Source organism: Corylus avellana, chromosome ca5 (assembly GCF_901000735.1).
Source record: "Corylus avellana chromosome ca5, CavTom2PMs-1.0".
Lineage (NCBI taxonomy): Eukaryota > Viridiplantae > Streptophyta > Magnoliopsida > Fagales > Betulaceae > Corylus > Corylus avellana.
In genome coordinates this window covers 33554684-33575030 of record NC_081545.1, presented here as the reverse complement: position 1 = coordinate 33575030, position 20347 = coordinate 33554684, and the positions used below count along the sequence as shown (strand labels likewise).

The following is a 20347-nucleotide window of genomic DNA, read 5'->3' as shown; positions in this document are numbered from 1 at the left end:
CTCCTTGCCAGCAAAATCATTGTCGGGAGTGAGAAAGAGCATGCAGTGGCACTCCTTCCTGACAAGGCAATCATTTTTTAGTTCCAAAAACCAGATTTATATACATATATAATGAGTTGAAGCAAATGATGATCTGTAATAGCTAGCAAGTTCACATGTTAGAGATTTAGATGAGTTGATACACTTGCGATTCTCAAGCCATGTTCAAGAAAAAGCAACTTCTATCTTTTAACAGCATTATATCTTACCATTTAGTTAAATCCATTCTTGAGATTTCAGCAGAAAGCAAGTTTTCAAGCAGTCATCTAATTCCTGGAAAAGACATTATGGCAGACCAATATCGGGTTCGAAATGTTTATGAACTCTCTACAGAGCACCCATGGCTTAGACATGAGATATATTAGCATATTCATCAAACAAATACAGAAAAAAAATCATATTGAAAACATTCCTAACCCACCGGCCCCTTCCTTCGTAGAGCCGTGTATTGTAAGTGATCCAAAACCTGCCCAGAGCAAGCCTTCCATAGAGGCAAACGGTTGCTTAATTACAGTATTGATTTCAGAATCTGTATATTTTGTGCTAACTCTGTTAAGTATTGTCCAACAAATTGTTTATCAATGACAGAAGAATATAAATCTTGATTCTGTCAAAATTCATATAGTATAAGCTGACTTTGTCTTTCTGACAAAAACAGAAGATACAAATTATTGTATGAATTCTATGACGCCATACAAATATCTCACCCACATACACAATATTCAGCTGACATTAAAAATTATTGGCATTTAAATTTACTTGGAGCAAATCTGCATTCCAATAAGATTCAAGAAAGTCTGATACATGCTGCCACCCACAGCCACCCACATCCCAAACCGGGACAGCTAATGAGTGGCTGTAAGTAGTAATTCAACAGGAAGATTTGTTTGACTTGAAATTTTTTCGCTTCCTCTAAGGTAAGCCTTCCAGCTAACAATTTACTGAGCCCAATAATACTAATGACTAAAACCCTCCACTGGCTATGACTGCTACTAATTCCAAAAGAACTTAAACTGCTATGGTTCTGCAAAGAATTCAACTAAAATCAACATTTTTTTTCTCCAAACTCTTCTTATTACATATATGCTGTCTCACTATTAAATCTAAGTGTACATCTTCTGTAAGCTAATTGGACAAAATTATCTTCCTTTGCTAGCTCAACTGACATCCAGAGTACTAGTGAATTAATGTGTTTTGTGGCACAAAAGGAAACCACCAAGCTACCTAACTCCATGCAGTTGCATTTCTATAGATCTAATCATGTCTTGTCTTACTCATCCTTGTAGATAGACTAACCCAAACTCCATGCCGTCGGGCCAGAGACTTTGACCCAACCTAAGGTGAACCTTCGGTACTGGTAAATACAATTATATCTTCTCTAACGGTTCTCACGCTTTACATATCCTAGATAAAGTTAGTTTGCGCGTGCGTGAATGTGCGCATGTCAATAGATATTAGATATAAACAGTACCAATTTCTTTTCTTAACCCAAAAATCCCAAGATATGCTTTCTTTTAGACAAAAAAGAACACGGGGAAAAAAAATCTACTTCTCCTTGGAAACATATCATCATTTACCAACATTATTTAATTTTCATGTCCTCACTGACCTAAGGTTTAAAAGTACACCTCACAAGTGAACTGCAACTACTAATTCAATTTCAAAATTCCAATGGCGAAAATATTCAAAATTATCGCCATAAATTCTATGCCAGCCCATCAAGCTCTTTTATTGCATAACAAGCACAGTCAAAACTCCCCATTGGAAGTTTAGCAACAGCAAGCAATCATCCTTGAAAAACACAGGAAGTTTACCTTTGCTTTCATCAACTAAGTACCAACAATCTTATGCTCATAAGGATTACAACTATGTTAAAAAACAAATCTACAACGTACAAAATAATTGTGTGTGTCTCAATTTGTTGCATATTATTTTAAAATAATAACAATAATCTACCTTTCTCTCATAGGAACGCATGGACAATTCCAGAAACCCTGCCCAGCCTCAGCAGGTTTGTCATCATAATGCCTGAAACAAAATAAGCGCATACTTGGATTATGACATGAAAGAATAAAAACTAATATTGAACTTATGAAACAGTTAGGAGTTCCAATGGACGCATGCGACAAAGAGAAGAAGATCTGGTAAAGAACAAGAATCAAAAAGAGTAAATATTTACCGACAAGGGCAAAGTGGTGCACCCAACGAATCTTTGTGGTCAGCCAAGCCCTGTTTAAATTTGAAGATAAGTTCGTTTGCAAATATTACATCAAACTAATGTTCCCAAAATTAAGAGAAAAGGTAGACGCAGTGGAAAGACTGAAACAAAGAAGAGCAACAAATAGTGAGGTGAGTTTAATATTAAAAAATCAGATTGGAAAATATATGCATCATATTTAATCATGTGCATTCTTATCAAGCACAAATCTAACTATTTCACCATCCAACAAAACAGGTCACACCAAGTCTTCCAAGTCTACAATTTAGATCTATCAAATTGTTCAATGGAAGTCAATTTCTAGATTTTGCAAAAACCCTATATTAACAGGGAATGAACAATTACACTCAAAGTAGAACAAGAAGTTGTCACTCCATCTTCCGTTTAATAGATAATTAATTGATTGATTCCAACAAATCATTTTACAAAAAAAAGTATACACATGCACACGCAGAGAAGCACATATACACACAAACAAGCAAAGTTCTGACCATCAACTGCTCCAACATTTATATAAACATATATAGACCTGGGAGATGAAAAACAGACTACAATTTGGTGTATTCTCCTCCCTCTCACCAATGATGTTATGCTCGTGTGCTTAATAAGTAGTTATTATGCATGCATACATCATCATTCAAAATTATTTGATGGAACTTAAGTTACACAAGTTTGAAGGTGAAGGGCCATCAGACTGCAGAGGGGAATCAAAATTTGAAGGGACTGGAAGGGTTATCCGAGAGAATAAAACCCCTTAATCTTGGCTCTGTCCTGAGATTCGAGTAGGTAGGCGGCACAAACAGAATCTCTATTCTAAAAACAGGAGACAAAATTGAACATTAAAGTAAACACAAAACTTGACACTTGATAGCAAATCAATGGTAAGACACTGATACAAGTTTTTCTTTGCTAAAAGCAAAACAAATACAAGTTCTTGTAACGACAAACCTCCTTTTGTTATCGACAAGATATCATAATTCACAAGGCTAAGGAAAATCCTCATCTCGTAAATATATTCTGGCATTCGTCAAACGCAATATGTCTTATTCTACAGTCTTACATAAATCTTGTTGCCATTCGCACTATTATTCAAACTGAAAAGTCCTTAAATTACATTCCGATTTGCTAGATTCAACCCTCAAATGAAGTAACAAAAAAAATACAGATACTGATGAATAATGTCACACACAAATGAGAAAATAAACACATGGATTCATTATCTATTAAATCACCCTTTTTTTCCAAAAACGTAAACTAATTGTGAATATAATCATTATATTAACATTCTAATCCTCTCCTCATGTGTGAGCTCAAATTCTCCCTCAATCTAAAGCTCAATACGTGAAATATTTATGTGAAATGGGAGGTGAATTACGGTTGAATTCAAGAATTCTCTCCGATATCACGCAAATTGCAAAATCATCAGTCATCCAAAAAAACTTAAGTAAATAAGAAATGATAAATTTAATCATTTATCTAACATTCTAACAATATCAATCTTCATAATAGCACGGCAAATTCGATCCAGTTGCGACACATACCTTGATAACAACAGAAGTCACTCCCTTGTCGACACAGAAGTACGTCCCCGACTTCCGCGCATACTGCTCGGAGAACTTCCTCATTATCTCCACCGACTTCTCCGAAGGTTCCACTGAAACAACCACCAATTCAAATTCCCTTAATAATATAACATTTCCCTTTCCTTTTTTTTTTTTTTTTTTTTCCCGTTTTCCATCAACAATTTAACATTGAAAACTTCTTGTGTTGAACATTACACACTAAAAAAAAACCTATCTACTCTAAAAATTGAATTAAATATCAATAAATAAGCTCGAAGATGAAGTGGAATTTTAATACAAGAACTTCCAAATCAGTGTAAATTAGATTCAAAGCATGGCCATTAGGTTAAGCAATTAATCAAAAATTTAAAATAAATAAATAAATAAACGAGGCGGTATTGGTTACCTTGGGCTCGAACGACAAAACGGTGACGGGAGCGCCCGAGAGGGGACGTGAATGACGAAATGCCAATGGTGAAGGAAGAGGAAGCTTGAGCTTGAAGCGTCATCATGGCCTACGATTACTGCAACAAAAAGCACAACTCTTCTCTGTGACCCAGCGAGAGCGAGAGCAGCGAGCGAGAGAGAGAGAGAGAGAGAAGGCTGTGAATTTTATTATTATTATTATTATTTTTTGCAGATTTGTTTTTTAATATTTAGGTTGTGTTGTAATTTTGATATTATGATTTGGTTAAAGCAATGCCCGCCACTCGTTGTGAATATCGGCCTAGGAATTACACACACCACCCGGTGCTCTCTGTTGGGCCTTGGGCCTGCTTTTGAGGTGTAGTTTGGTTTGTGATGCCACGTTTCACGTCTAATCTTTTTTGACCAAAAATATCCTAACAAGTAACAATGAACCCAATCCTTAAAAAGAGTCGAAAATCTTGGGCCAATGGATAATTGCATTGGTGTCCGGATGTGATAAAGAGACATTTGACAAATTTATCCGAGCAATTTAGGTTCAGAATCATCAAAATTGAAAATTTGTATCATTTTCAACCTACTGATGTGTCGTATTTTAAGTTATTTTTTTAAAGTAATTAACATAAAAAATTATTTAAATTAATTACTTAAAATACGTCCCATTAATCGATATAAAATGAGCGTTGAGGACAAGCATTAATCTTTTGAATTTGACAATTTGTAAACTTGATTCTAAAATTTGGTCTTACCTAGCTATGCTATGCAAGCTGATAGTGTGTATTTGAGAATGGAACCCAAATAGGCTAGCTGCTTCAATTATGAAGCTCCGAGGCTCCACCTTTATGAATAAAAAAAAAAAAAAAACTGCTCTTTAGGACCCAGAAGAAGGGGGGCTTGGGAGATGGGAACTTGAGCTTTATGGCTATGGAAGAATGATTGCAAAAGAGTTTGAGAGCAATAGGCTATAGATTTATTTATACAAGTCTATACGTATCAGCATTCAGCCATTCACCAACATTAAGATCGAGGGGAGTGACTTTTAGTTATAACCACTTAGTTTTTGGAGACGTGGGAATGAAAAGAGAGGAGCTGATCAGAATCACATGGGATCATGTCCTGGGGTTGAAGGACTAGTAGCCTTTATTGCTTTGTCCATTATAGGATGTTTTTAATAAGTGAATAATTCAGAGATCCAACTGCAAAAGGATCCCGACCGGCGACCAAACCATCTGTGTCTTTGAATTTTTTTTATTTTTTTTATTTTTATTACAATTTTTATGATCACATGGTCAAAAGCAGCAAGCCCTTCATTTTGCTTAATTTCCTTCATTTGGACTAAATCCATGCTTGCTTGATTTTGAAGGTGAATTAAATTCCTCTAATCGCCGTGATTCCCTCAACCAAACAATTGAATTTTTTAGGAACAATAACTTATTCAACAATCTAACCCTCTTTGTACCAGCAAATTTGACTTTTAATTTCATGTAATTTTTTTTTTAATTACATGCCCATTCTTATTACTAGTGGGAAACAATGTTTATCCACATGCCCAGCGAATTTGCAAGCCAAACTTGAATTTTTAAATAAAATTGTGAAAAGTGTGGTGGTGGTTGCCTTGAATATCGAATTTACATGCCCGGATTCCGTTCGGTTTTCAGCAATACTTCCTTTATTGTTGCCTTTGCCGTATGGGGCTTCTAACCGACCCATTTTGCCTTTGTGTACCGCTTCGTGCGGCCCTTAGAAAGGCCTATATCCTTTTTTTGTTCCATTGTCTACTGTTTATTTCTATTTTCATCAATGTATTGTCTTTCCATTTGAGTTTTGTCATTGGGGAACTCACTTTGTTTCGTCTGTTTTTTCCCCTGTAACCCTTGTCCCATTATTAAATAGAAAAAAAAAGAAAAAAAAAATTGTGAAAAGTGTTTTGTTTGAAAATCAATTTGAATAAAAATGGTAGTTTAATTTAAAAGATTTGGCTTAGGTGCTGATAAAAGAAAAACTATTGTATATGTGTTAAGTGCGCGCATTATAGTTTTTTTTTTATCAATGGTCGACATTTAATTTCATTATTTTTCTTTTTTCATAAAAAAAAACTTGGACTAAAATATTAATCTTTTAAAAACTACTGCACACACATACACTTACGTTTTAAATTCATTATTATTATTAATAATTATTAATTAGAAAGTGTAACCTGGCTCGGTTGGTTCCAAATTCTTGCCAAAAAGAATATTCGAAAATACGGTGAATTGGCTTCCTCTGAAATAGCTAGGACAAATCTCATGTGCCAAAAAGTCTTCCATTTTCGTTGCAGTATCAACAAAGGTGGATAAAAAGTCATCAATTCTGTACGATTTAAGGTTCACAGCACATCAATCTGTCCCATGGGTACTCTCTCACGCCATGGAAGAGTTTCCATATATGTTGTAAAATCTAATCACACAGCATAAGCATATACCCAAGAGTAATGCTAGTTAAAAACCACACTTAATTAATTTTATCTAACTATTAATTCATCTTTGAGACGTGACGGCGTCAATTAATTTTTAATTTTTCTTTTACATTGTCACGTGAGATAGTGATATAATAAAAGCGTGCATAATTTCTAGCATTAGTGCTTGATCTATATTTTGTTTTCATTGTAATACTGAAGAAGAATTGAAACAAGTAGTATATATAGATACAACAAGTACTGATCAGGGATCATTCCAATACAATAAGGTACGTACGTGATAAATCATGCATGTTTTAGCCATATTCAATAAAGGATTATACGTTAATTAGAATATTAAATTAACTGAGTAAATCGGTTTAAATTTTTGCAATATTTTATTTAACTTATTAAAGAAAAATTTAAACCTATAATGGAGAGTGTTAGTCAAACAAGAAATCAGAATTTCAATTTTCAAAGACGTACAGTATGTTGCCAGCCTTCCAAATTCATTTCCAAAGACCCTATAGACTCCTTTGATTAAAACTTTTTGAGAACTTTTTGTAATTGATTAATGATTCCTTCACTTTTTTGATCAATCATCGTATTGAACATTTGCCATTTTTTCTCCATGACTATATATGTGCACCACCTGGTTTGCTTTTATAAACACACATGAAGAACCTAAATTGACCCGACAAGAACAGATCGATATAGATGTAATCATGCTGACAAACTAATCAACTCGCTAGTACATTGCATGCATGCCCTAACGAATTTAGAGACACGCAAAAAGCACCATCTTGGATGATATATATTCATGACATATTAGTAATCAAATCACAATTTCCAAGCATATAAAACCATTAATTAATGAGAAACTTTCGAAGATTAAACCCATATATATATATATATGAACATTGTCAAGTGAAATAAATCTTAATTAAGGATCAATTTCATCTAATTACAGCATTTTTTGAGAGAGAAATATCATAATCAAGTTAAAGTAGTCTGTACCTAGCTATCATACAGGTAATGGATCCGTTTAGCTAAGATATATGAATCAAAAGTGCTCTCTCCCAGCATATAAGTCTGGCACAATTGTCAACCTAGCTAGAAAGTACTAAAGATCCAAGTTTTAAGGTCATAATTCAAATCATCACCACCTAATTATTGACATCAATCAGAAATATACACTCCACATGAAAGAGAGAGCCCTACTTGATGCTCCAAGAAGATATTTGTTTTATCTTTTCTTTTCTTTTTCTGTTCTCCTTTGTTTTATCATTTACTCACTGTTTATAGTGCAAAATCTCACTCAACCAAACTGACAACCCCCCTGGCCACCCCAAAAAAAGAAAAAAGGAAAATATAAGCATTATTAATTAATTAGTGTTTCTTACGCATTCACTTGCGCATATATCCCTGCTTACATATGATAATAGATTCAGGTATAGCCAGAAAGTTTGATTCAAATATTCCAAGTATTAATAATCCTTCTCTTACTTACTAATATAATCAACCGAATTAATAAGCTATATATATAATAGATCCAGAAACAGAAACACAGTAAATGAAATATCCTATCATCAACATGGAGAAGCTAGTTTGCATGGCACCAAAGTTTTCAGCATTCAAAATCCAACACTACGTGGGTAATTGGGATTCTCTTAGATTTCCATAAGAAGTGCAAAGATTCCAAACCATAACATGTATATATCTCAGTAAATTAATCTGATAGATCTGACTGAAAAAAAAAATCAAGCTAAAATCTCTCAGAAAAGTAAAAACTAGAGACACTTTCAAACATTAGTGGATCGATATATTAAGACAAGTGCATTAAGTTGCACGAGAACAGTTTTCCACATAAACAAATAAAGGAGAACACATAAAAGACCATAACTTCTTAGTTGTTCAAAAACCTAAAATAAAACCAAAAACAAAGAAAACCATAAAGTTAAAACTAGCTAAGCAAAAGGAAGAAAGAGAAGATATATAGGTAAAAAGTTGAGTAATTAATTTGCTTGGTGAAGCAAATTATGATCGGAATCGGACCAGGATGCTTGATTCCCCAAAAGCAAAGACTTTGGAAGTCTTAAAAGGAGAAGACCCTTCACTCAAAACCAAGAAGCAAGCTCGATGAAGAAATTGCTAGGACTTGTTTTGCAAACCCATGATGGTGATGATGATGACGACGATGTTTCTGACCTTTCTGTTTCTTTTTCTTCCTTCTCTTTCGTGCAGGTGGAAATGATGATGATGATGCCTTGAGGCTTGTGGGGTAGTTGAGGAGGGCAAAAGAGAGGGTGGTGTGGGAACAATGATGGCGATGGAGAAGGTGCGCAGAGGACATGATGATTGCTGTTGGGTCTGGCGTTGAAAGAAAGGCAGGAGATTCAAGGTATTTTGTGCTCTCTCTCTCTCTCTCTCTCGCGCGCGCTGTGTCAGAGATCTAAAAGAGAGAGAGAGTGAATGATGATAATCATGAAACCCAAAACTTTAGAGAAATATATATATATATATATATATATATATATATATTTGAAGAGCTAGCTCCAACCCACATCAGTGCGCGTGTGAAGTGAAGTTCCAGTAGGGCTGACAAGACAACTATATATCTAATATATATCAAATTCTCATCGGAAAAGAAAAAAGCCAATAAAAAAAAAAGAAAAAAAGATAAATAAGGCAAAAATATGGCTGAGATTGTTGATTTTCAAAGCAATTTTATGATTAAAATTTGTAATTTCCAAAAGGATATGTTACATATACATGTAGACATTGGTAAGATTGTGATCCCTTGGTTTACAACATGCAAGTCCTACTCTGCTTAACTTGTTATATTATTACTTATTACTTATTTCAAATGGTAAAATATTTAACTTAATTAAATAGATGGTAAATAATAAAAACAAAGTTTAAACTTAGAATCTTTGTTTAAATATATGTTAAATCATAACTTATTCTAAAAACTAGCTTATATAATAAAAAATAAAAAATTTAGTCATTTAATCAATACTTTAACACAACAAATACACATGATTTGTGAAGGTCGACAAGAATTCATATAGGAGTGCCTTATTCTCAAGCAATTGAGATGATCGATAATATGTTTTTCTCTTAGTAAAATATTCTTATTAAATTATTAATTGTCTTGAAAGTTTAACATGATGAAATATGATAAATTTAATTATTTAATTAATATTTTAATATTTATCTTCTCGTATGAGCTCTCCCTCTATAAGTGAAGTCCAACACATAGAATATTCAATTGGTGAATTACGGAGATAAGGTTTGAACTACAAGACCTTTGCTCTAATACCAAATTAAATTATCAATTGTCAAAAAAGTTTAAGTTGATAAGAAAAAATGAATCTAATCAATTAACTAATATTATAACACAGTAAAACACTACTACTACTAGTGATGAGAAAATGCTCCAATCAATTTTGGACCGTCTCTAATGTATAATATAGCATAAAAAGAAAATGAGTCTTGGAATAATAATATGGAGTTCCAATTTCGTGAGTCCAATAAAATGTCAATGCTAATAATTAATATTATATATCGCGTTTTTATTTTAATTATATAGTGTTGGTATGGCAGTCCCAACCAAGTTAAAGGTTTTTTTTTTTTTTTTTTAACAAGAATAAGCCAATAATTTGTGAGTACTACTAAATCAGCATTGTAAAATAAAAATATAATTTTAATATTATACAGTACTCAAAAAGAAATTAACTTTAAAAAAAATAATAATAATAGGAGTAACATTTTTTGAATATATATATATATATATATATATTGAAATTAATGGAGACTCGGGCCCAGTTAAAGTCACGAGCTCACTCAACTTTTGTGTTTATTTTAATGTTATATTTGACTATATATTGGCCAACAAAAAAGCAAATCGAAGAAATTTGACTTGAAAAGTAAACTAAAATGTAAACCCCAAGAAGTAGTTCAATCGGCTGAAACCACGCTTAATGAAGCGAAGGTCACTAGTTCGAATCCCTCTCCGCCCTCTTGTGCGGACATGTCAAAAAAAAAAGATGTAAAACAAAAAAGTGACTTTTGCATCGAGCCTTTGGGTAAATATTTTTCTAAGGAAAATATTAGGCGCACAAACACATTTTATAAAAATAAAAAATAAAAAATTACAAACTGATGTGGCACAACATGATTGAATTTCTCAGAATTTAAATTTATCTCATATCTAATTATAGTGTGCCACATCAGTTTGTAAATTTTTTTTTTATAAAATGTGTTTGTAAGCCTAGCATTCATCTTTTTTCTGATTCAATATCTAAAAGTGCTATATTTTAATAGTACGTGTTTTATATATATATATATATAGTACGTGTTTTTTACATACTCAAAATATGATTAAAAATTTATACAATCCATTTCCTATAAATTTTATATCATCTTAAAAATAAAATTCCAAAAAAGGGGGTGCGCGGGAAAGGTGGGGCTGTAATGTTGCAAAACATGTACTGGCCGACACTTGCAAGCAATATAGGTGGAGGAAATAATAATAATAGGCTATGGCCCTTTCTTCCCCTGAAACCAACAAAATAGGGTCTTGTAACCTGTAAGAAAAGAAACTTCAAAGATTTTCATTTATTGCATCGAAACCCCAAAATTCAACGTTTTTCTGTTGTGAGGCCCCATTTCTTATAATTAGAATCAGAAGTCCTTTTTGTTTGACTAGGCATTTATGCTGCAACAATAATATGTAAGAGCTCATGATGTGGTCAAAGTTTTACACAATTTGTACTCTTATGTTCATAACTCCGACACAATCCAAACCACTAATTGTCACCCCTAGCTCATCTCAGGAGGTCACTCCATGGCTGCGTAGTTATACCTCTCCATGGTTGCCTATACCTCCAGCCTAGTAAATGAATCACATGTTGGGGGGGGGTTGGGTTGAGAACTTGGGGTTTGATTCTTATAATCACAAGAAATTATTAATTAATAAACATTCTCCATCTACATGCAACCAACAAGGGTCTTCTCTATGGTCATGATTTAAAGTTAGTGCATTAGTGCATTTATTGATGCATATGATGAACTATTATTTTTAAAAGACATGTCAACATTGACATCATGTACACCGTTAAATACACAAACTTTAAAATTCTAACCATAAAATAGAGCAGACCCATTTTAGTAGCAACATCCACCACTTTCTCCACCATGATTTGGGTTAAGCTCGTGAAACACAATGGCATGCATCCAACTCTTTTTCCTTGCCCACTTATCTTAACCGGCTGAAGTATAAGAGAAAGTGCACGCCGGCAAATTTTTTTTTTTTTTTTCAATATTTAAAAAATTAAAAAAAAAAAATGAAAACAGCCTGGCATGCTAAGCACGCCAGCGTGCTTAGAATCATGGCCCATCTTAACATAGAAGGGTGGGTGTTAGGTTTATTGCACCCACCTAGAATAATTTGGTTTTGAACCTCAAATCAAGCCAAATCAAGGATTCTTATGTTACAATATCAACATGAGATGTCACGAGGGCATTTCCCTCTCTACTTGCAGCATATAACCGGCATACATAGAGGGCAGAATCAGATACAGCGAATAAGCAGTAACCAAAAAGAGCAACATGATCCCTGATCATTTGTAAGATGTCACCTCTCCATCTTGTTTCTTGATTGAATATACTGAAACAAGTAAGCAGACCGGAACAAGCGTCCGGTAGAACCCCAGCCAATATGAACATTGCTGACTTGACATGTGACAAGTGTATGTGCGTGTATGTGCATCTTCCCTAGTTGAACCTGCTGACGGCTGAGTTGGTTTGATCCTGTACAATTTGATTAAAGCACTTTATCCAACACCAGGGAAGGGAAGGGGGGGGAAGTATTTTATCAGAGCAATATTACTACTATACGATTGTGTGATGACATGGCAATGAAAATTAGTTATTGATTTTTTTTTTTTATAAGTGCTGATTTAATAATTAATTTTCATTGCCATATTATCAAATTTGTAGCAATTGTATAATAGTCTACTAAATATCATTACTCTGATTATCACCATTGGTTCATTGTCAGAGAGTATTTCACAGTAGGGGAAGTCATGGGATAGATGGTTGCAGCAATACCATGGATACATTACAAGCTTCAATTCCAGGCTATAGACTTGGCTCTTCCTTGTCGTCGTAACTCTGCAACCCACATTCCAGTCTGATTGCTGCCAAGAGTTCAGGAGAGACAGTTGGCTGAGTCTCACCCTTTTTCCCAGCGTCACTAGCATTCTTCTTTTCCGGATGCAAAGGTTTATCTCCTGCCCCCCAACCCCTGTAAAGTATGACTTTGCTAGGCTCCTGAGAGACAAGAACCGCACCTGTTGCTTGCTGAGAGAGAGAGAAAGAGAAAGAAGCGGGAAAAGGATGAAAACTTTAAGCCAATCTGGTTAATCCAAATGTAAACGAAAAGAAGAGGAACATGGGTGTGCACACCTCCAGCTGAAAAACCACCTCCTGGACTGAAGTTCCTTTTGCTCTACCTTTGACATTCACTATAGCAAGAGGATGCTTCTTAAAGTGCGCCATGATTGTTTTTGCAACACCATTGACCATGTTGGTTCTCCCTAGTAGAAGCAGCAAAAATTACTCAAAAATGATAAGTTGTTCATAATTACATTAGTTGCTAGGAAATGAACAAGAAAGCAAAGGAATCTTATTGGGGAAAATGTATAATTTCTTCTATAATTTGAAATTTCCCAATTAACATCTACCAAATCCAAAACAGTGGAAAAACGTTTCAAGTGTTTACACTTCTCTTCTTCTGACTTATTAAGCAACTAAATTTAGGAATGCTGAGTACATCTCCATTCTGTTTTTGATAAGTACATCTCCATTCTGTTGACCAAGTTTCATGTAAAATTCCAGAAATTTATGCCAAAAATTAACAATTTTGAATAAACAAAAAACTGAAGGAGAAAGCAGCTAAGACGATAATGATGAATAACCAACCCCCATATGAAGTTAGAGAAGGCAATAATGAGGAAAAACTGAGCTGTAAATGAGAGAGTAAATTACCTACTGCTAGTACCGGGCGTTTTTTCATCTGCAGGGCCTGCTTTCGTAGAAGAAGCCTCTCTTTATTGGAAAGATGTAAAGCTCTGCGAGGCATCTTCGATCCAATTTCTACCGTTACTGGAACTGGTTCAGAATTAATTTTTGCTGACTTAACTGATGACGCTGTTGCTTTGTTATTATAAACACAATGCTGAACTACTGCAGGACAGCTCATTCCTTCTGACTGAAGTCCACATAAACAGTATCGAATCCCTCATTAGAAGAGAAAAAAATACCCAAATAAATATATAAAGGATTAAGGATTCTTTTATAGTACCATAAAATTATCAGGACAAGATGTAGAGACAGCAGTTCCAACTTCACCATTCATATCCTTGAACAAATTTGCATGGGATTCTTTTCTAACTGATTCAGATGAAAATCCTCCACCAACTTTATCAGTTACATCCCCTTCAGGTGTTGATGGGATACCAATCGGTATATCCTGTTGAGTGGCTTGGGGACTGTTTATTGAAGCATCCATGCCATCATTTAATTTCATGAAAGTTGAATGTGCTTTATGTTTGACCTTAGCCTAAAGTAATCACACCAAACAACTATTTCAGATGCCATTTTAGATGAACATATTAAGTTGCAATATACCAGCAGTTGGTTGGTATACTAATAAATATTATACAAGATCAGAAGGACATATTTCAATGCACATGCACTGAAAAAAGATGCCTATAAAACTGGCGTGCGGTTCTTAATGCAACTATATAAAACGGAATGGTAAACACATCATGTTGGACCATTGATCTGAAAACGTGTACGACTTACATGCAAAACCTAGAAATACAAACAAATAAATATAAATCGAACAATTTTAGTACATAACTTTAATATCCAAGATCTTATCAATACACCCCTCACCTCTGTGTTCTCTGCAGGAATTGCTGGACCAGATTTAAATTCTGCATGCGAACTCAAACATTCAACTGGCTCCACACTGTCCATATCCTCTTTGACCTAATTTAATTCGAAATGTGAAAGTCACCTCAAATTATAATTTTTGTTGGGCGAAAGGGCACAAAATTAACAAAAACATAAGATGGCTCACAAATTTTTGTCTCGGTTCATCAGTTGACTGCTTATTGTTTGCCTCCTCGTCTTTAACCTGAATCAAGAAAATAATACATAATTTTCCTTAACAAGATTGGGTAAATCGGCATAGAAATAACAAAACAAAAACAAAAATCCATGAAAAAAGAATAAAATGAGAACATAGAAAAAAGATAACTCACCAACTGAAGTTTCAAGTCATCTATGTTTTTAGTAAGCTTCAAAACATGAAGTTTCAGAGACTGCATGACAAAGCAGGAAAAAGTAATAAATATCATGGTTGGTTAAATATTAGCAACCCAAAGATAAACAAGCCTAAATTGAGTCAAGATCCATGTTGTAATGTATTACAAGCCTGTACCCAGGTCCCTAAAATTGACATGTCCCCTTGGAAGCTTTTAACAAAATCCCAACCAAACAATCAATCCTAATCGCCTCTTTATAGGGTTTTGCCTTGTACTTTGACTCTTTTACTTTACAATATAATGGAATAGATCAACCGAGCATCTCTATTCCCTATGAGTATGGGAGGTGGTTTTTTTCCTAAATTTTACTATTCTTTTTTTGGAGTCCAGGAAGGGACTGAGAATAAAAACTGGTTGACAGACATATATATAGAAAGATAGCCTAGCCAATTTTACCTTACGGCGCTGTGCCTCTATAGAGCGCTTCATTGCTTCTCTTTTGCTAAGGAGTGTCTGAGGCCTTAGAGAAGTAGGTCGTTTATAATTCTTTCCACGATACATGATGATTGCGTAACCCTTGTTCACTCTTTCAACCCCCACTAATATTCCACCACTTTCTGCCTCTAAGGTCCGTGCTTCTTCGTGAACAGTTTCAAAGTTTCTCTCTTTAGATATTATCTTCACAAGTTCCCTGTACTTCCAGTGAAGATGCATGTTCTCAATTGTTCCATCAAAAACCCCACGTCTACCTGAGTATGGAAGAGAATATGCTTAGCAAGGCCCACTTCTGTATGATATTTCAAGCAGTTTGCATATGCCCTTCAGTTTAGTCTTAAGAAAGAAAAAATTGCATGCCGTCTGAGTTTAAAATAACATACACTAGATGGCAAAACTCACCCATTAGTAGGAAAGCCTTCATTCTCAGGGCAACCTTCCTTAGCATATATCTTTCCTCTTCAGTTATACCCTCTTTATCTATTTCAGGTGCTTGGGTGACCTCTGCCTTCTCAAGCTCTGCTAGAAGTTTCTCTGCCTCTTCTTTCTTTTCTAATGCCTATCCATGAGAAAGATGCTGTGTGTAACATGAAAAACAATGGGACAAGAAAGTAGCCAACTGTAGCACCTTAACAACTCATACCATCGACAATTTGACGCTAGTTCTCTTGATAGTTGCCTCTGTGGACCTTAGCTTTCTTTCTTCTGAGAGGAGACCCCTTTCCTCGTCATTGGCCCCATCAAGTTCACTTTCAGAACCACATTCTGTATTCCCAAATTTAAGCTCCAGTGTGGTTGTTGCGGAAGTACTATGTTTTGTCCTTTCTTTCTCCCCATGAATTCCATGCTTCCTCCGCTCTTCTATTGCAGAAGAAACCGCAGGTGGCAGAAAATCTTTTCCTCTGTATAAGACAAAAAATTCCGAATCCCGGGAAAGCAGTGATCCTCCTGTCAGCCGCTGCAACAATTGTCTTTATTTAAAAGATGTCCGTAAAGATATTTTATCCAAATAAAAATGTTATAAAGAATAAAGTTCCACAAGAAGTTTTCAAATGAGTAGACTGACTCAAATATTATCTTTGCATAATAAATCTGTTTAATACAGTCGAAAAACCAGAGTGGTTAAGTCAACGGATTTTAAGATGCTGCCTAAGGTGCCCAAAAATAATTATTTTTATCTCGCTACCGGGAAAAACAAACCAAAGAAGACTCCATTTCAGTATGAAAAAAGATGACTTGAAGCCACCAAATTGATTCTTTTAAATACAACACCAAATATTACTTATAGAATGGGAGAAAAGGGGGGGGAGCTGAAATTAGAAATATAGTCACATTGATTGCACTTTCTTAAGATAATTTGGATGCACAAGCTTTAAGAAGAGTTGGAACTCTTCCAGAGAACCAAGAATTGCAAAAACATAGAGCATCATCAAAAAACTAAAATAAATGAAAGGCCATTGCTGTATCAATATGCCAGATATTGAAGCTCTAATGACTCTGAAAATTCCAAAATGAACATGGATTGGTCAATGTGAGAGAATGCTCCTCTGTAATGAAGCATCAAAATGTCCACTGGCACTGAAATATTGGATGGGTTATCACTCATTGGTTTTTCTGTCACGTATAGTCCACTGCCTAGCCACAGATCACTGTTGAAGCACTGATAAATCATTTGAAACCTGTTATTTACCAGCATTCTGAGACAAAAAAAGTGAAGTTTTATAACACATGGAAGAGATTGAACATGTGTCAGAAGGAAGGATACCAAAATCAGTAACCATTTTCCTAGTGTTGCTAGTAGAGCCGTACATTAACAAAAAACTTTTTGACAGCATATCTGTCGGAGATTATCCTATTAACCTGTTTGGACTGTAAGTTTTTCAGTCATTAGCCAGTCACATAAAATGACCATGAATTATGCATCATGAAACATATTTTACTTTTAAGAAAAAATATTATGCATCAAACATAATTAAGGTAAGAGCAATTTAAAGATATTAAGTTTAAAAATATTTCCACATCATTACCAACCTTCAGCTCTTCAGCCATCATCTCACTATTAGTGTTCTGTACTCCTCTCTTAACAGCAATTTTGGCAATCTCACATTTCTCCCAGAGCTTGACAATGGAAATAGCCAATCCTTGAAGATTTCTGTTTCTGCCTGTTAAAAGGAGAAAAGTCAGTAAGTTTAGGTTGACCAGCTATAACCGTTGTGGTATCAGAAGCCAAACTCACCTAACACAAAGTGGCATGGCAAGGGTCGACCAAGTCTTTTTAAAATGGTCATTTCATCATTTGTTAATATAGGCTTCACACCATATGGAAGAAGGCGGAAAGGTCTCCTGTATCCAGGAACAATGGCAGGTAGAAGATCAGCATCAACAGGAAGAGGGTCATATCCCCACCAATCAGTAAAACGTGGGCCCAACCCCTCTAACAAGCGATCAGCTTCTTCTGCAAGCTGTGCCTCACCTGGCAGTTGAAATCGTACTCGATTTGGCATACCAACACCTTGTATTAATTTTGGTTGAGACATTTTTTTGGTAGGACTTGTTGCAGCAGATTTTACATCATTTATGCTGGATGAGTAGCTCTCCTTTTTATTATGTCCTCCATCATCCATGTTCGAATCCAGTAAAGCATCAGCCGAGTTGTCATTTTCCAAAACCTCATCCGATAAAAAGTAAGGATACTTATAATTGGCCCCCCTATACAACACTATCTTACTTCCAGACCTCCAAACAACCAGACCTCCAGTTTTCCTCTGAGAATGTCAGAACAAAACCAAATTCAGACAGCTACACGACATAAACCTCATATTCTAACAATTTAATTGTGGATATCACAAATCTAACTAAAGTGATTATTGCATGTCAAACTCAGTAAACGCATACTGTGAAATTCTTTAATGATCAAAACAAAACCCCATCCGCATTTAAACAGGTAATCAAAATATAAATGAAGTTTTGTCATTCGAGATAGTCTCTCTACAGCTTTCACTTCCTCTCAAATTACCATTAACCCTGAGGAAGACCAAATACTTAATTGGCAAAGATGCCACTCTACACCCAAGAATACTAGCTAAACCCCCTACATTCCCACATTGCCTACCGGAACAAGCTCTGATTCAATCAAATTAATCTTCAGCCTGGACACCGCTTCAAAACATAAAATATAAATAAATAAATCGATTTGATTTTAATTCAAGAATTAACAGATCAAATCCAGTAATTATAAAATATTTAACAAGAAAGAGTGTCCGAAATTCCAAGAAAACACATTGCTTGTCATATCACTAGCGTCGAGTCATTCCAAAAACTTAGTAAAGTCATAGAGTCGGTACTCAAATTCAGAATACTATTCCAATAACACGTAAAATCACCAGTTAATAAAAAATCATCATTATCATTTAATTCATATTTCAACAGTGCTCAATTCAAATTCAAAGTCATAAGCAAATTAAAACAGTGAACAATCCGAAAGGGAAAAATGGACCTAACCTCCAACAAATCATGAGTCCTCTTCATGTTCAACCTACAAAGATCCTCGCAAACGATCTTGACGACCTCGGTCTGCCGCCACCGCTCGTGAATACCGTTCACGATACCTTCTGTGACCCCGGCCTTCCCGATCTTCAGCTTCTTTCTCGTCTCAATCCCGATCCTCCTCAACCTCCTCAGCTCCTCCTCACTCAGACTCAGCTCCGCCAGCGTCGGCGCACTCTCCTCTCCCTTCCCCTTCCTCTCCTTCCTCTCCATCACCTTCTGCACCATCACCTCCCTCCTCAGCGCGTGGTACCTCGTTATCGCCGTACCAGTGCCCGGCTCCGGAACCGGGTTCTCTGGCGTGGACCAGCTCGTATCCATTGTGTGCCCGACCCGGCGTCTCGGCAACCGGTTGGGCAGAGGGATGAATATTTCTCCAGCAGAGTTCTCATTTGGGCCTGAACCTGGGCCTGGGCTCGGGGTGTCTTCGGTGAAGCCAAGAGTGCGCAGCTTCTCGGCGATGCGTTGGATGGCGGATTTGGGGAGGGTATGGGTTTGGGCGTCGGAGGCCGAGGCGGAGCTTCGGATGAGGAACTTGGGGGTTCTAGGGAGCGGTGACGGGAAGAAGGTGAAGGGGAAAGGTGATTGGTCTATTGGGGGTTTTGAGGGGAGCGAGGGGTAGAGATGAGTTACAGGAAGCAACATTTCATGGGGCAGAGGCAGAGGCAGAGGCAGTGCTGTGCGAGTGAGGATGAGGAGGGTAAGGCTTTGGGTTTAAATGCGAGCGATTACCAACTGTTTAACGGACAAACGACCCACTTCATATCTTTTTATCACGTGAAACGTGCGTGCCGTTCTTGTCCAAAACGGATTTTCATTTGATCATTTCTAATCATTTGTATCCAAATTGCTAGCAAATGTGGGTTTATTACATAAATTACTATCGATTTAAACAGCAAAATTGTTGAAAATCTCAATCCTTCATAAACAGCTTTAAGACCCTAGTAGCAGTAGGCATTTAATTTGACCGAACCTTAAGTTCAATCGTAGGCTTATATTCTTCCGATTCTCAATAACTAATGTCATATGCTCCTAATTAATAACTATCATTTATTATAAAAGCTTAAACTGATAGAAAAATATAAATTTAATCAATTTTTTAATATCTCTTACATGTAGGCTCAAACTCTATTTTAAACACTTGAAATATTTAATTGAAATAAGGTAAATGACAAAATTAATGTTCGAATTCATGACATTTACCTCTGATACCATTTAAATCACTATTTATCTCAAAAGTTTAAGTTGATAAAAAAAATAATTTAATTATTTAATTAACGCTTTAACA

At 35.4% G+C, this 20347-nt stretch overlaps 2 protein-coding genes across 2 annotated transcripts; both read right to left on the bottom strand.

Annotated features, from left to right (window-relative positions):
* LOC132182200 (ferredoxin-thioredoxin reductase catalytic chain, chloroplastic-like) lies at positions 1-4447 on the bottom strand (the record flags this gene model as incomplete). The annotated part of the gene is made up of 5 exons (XM_059595388.1): positions 4226-4447; positions 3799-3911; positions 2219-2268; positions 1996-2067; positions 1-58 (listed from the first exon to the last, which is right to left on the bottom strand). Coding segments are annotated over exons 1-5 (399 nt in total), but the record flags the coding sequence as incomplete, so codon positions are not given.
* Positions 4448-12028: 7581 nt separating this feature from the next.
* Positions 12029-19570, bottom strand: LOC132180838 (CRM-domain containing factor CFM2, chloroplastic; the record flags this gene model as incomplete). The annotated part of the gene is given in 14 exon segments (XM_059593809.1): positions 12029-12493; positions 12794-13045; positions 13151-13281; positions 13733-13955; positions 14049-14306; positions 14645-14740; positions 14832-14888; positions 15016-15075; positions 15475-15767; positions 15916-16072; positions 16157-16471; positions 17545-17675; positions 17750-18278; positions 19015-19570. Coding segments are annotated over 13 exon segments (3028 nt in total), but the record flags the coding sequence as incomplete, so codon positions are not given.
* Positions 19571-20347: the final 777 nt, after the last annotated feature.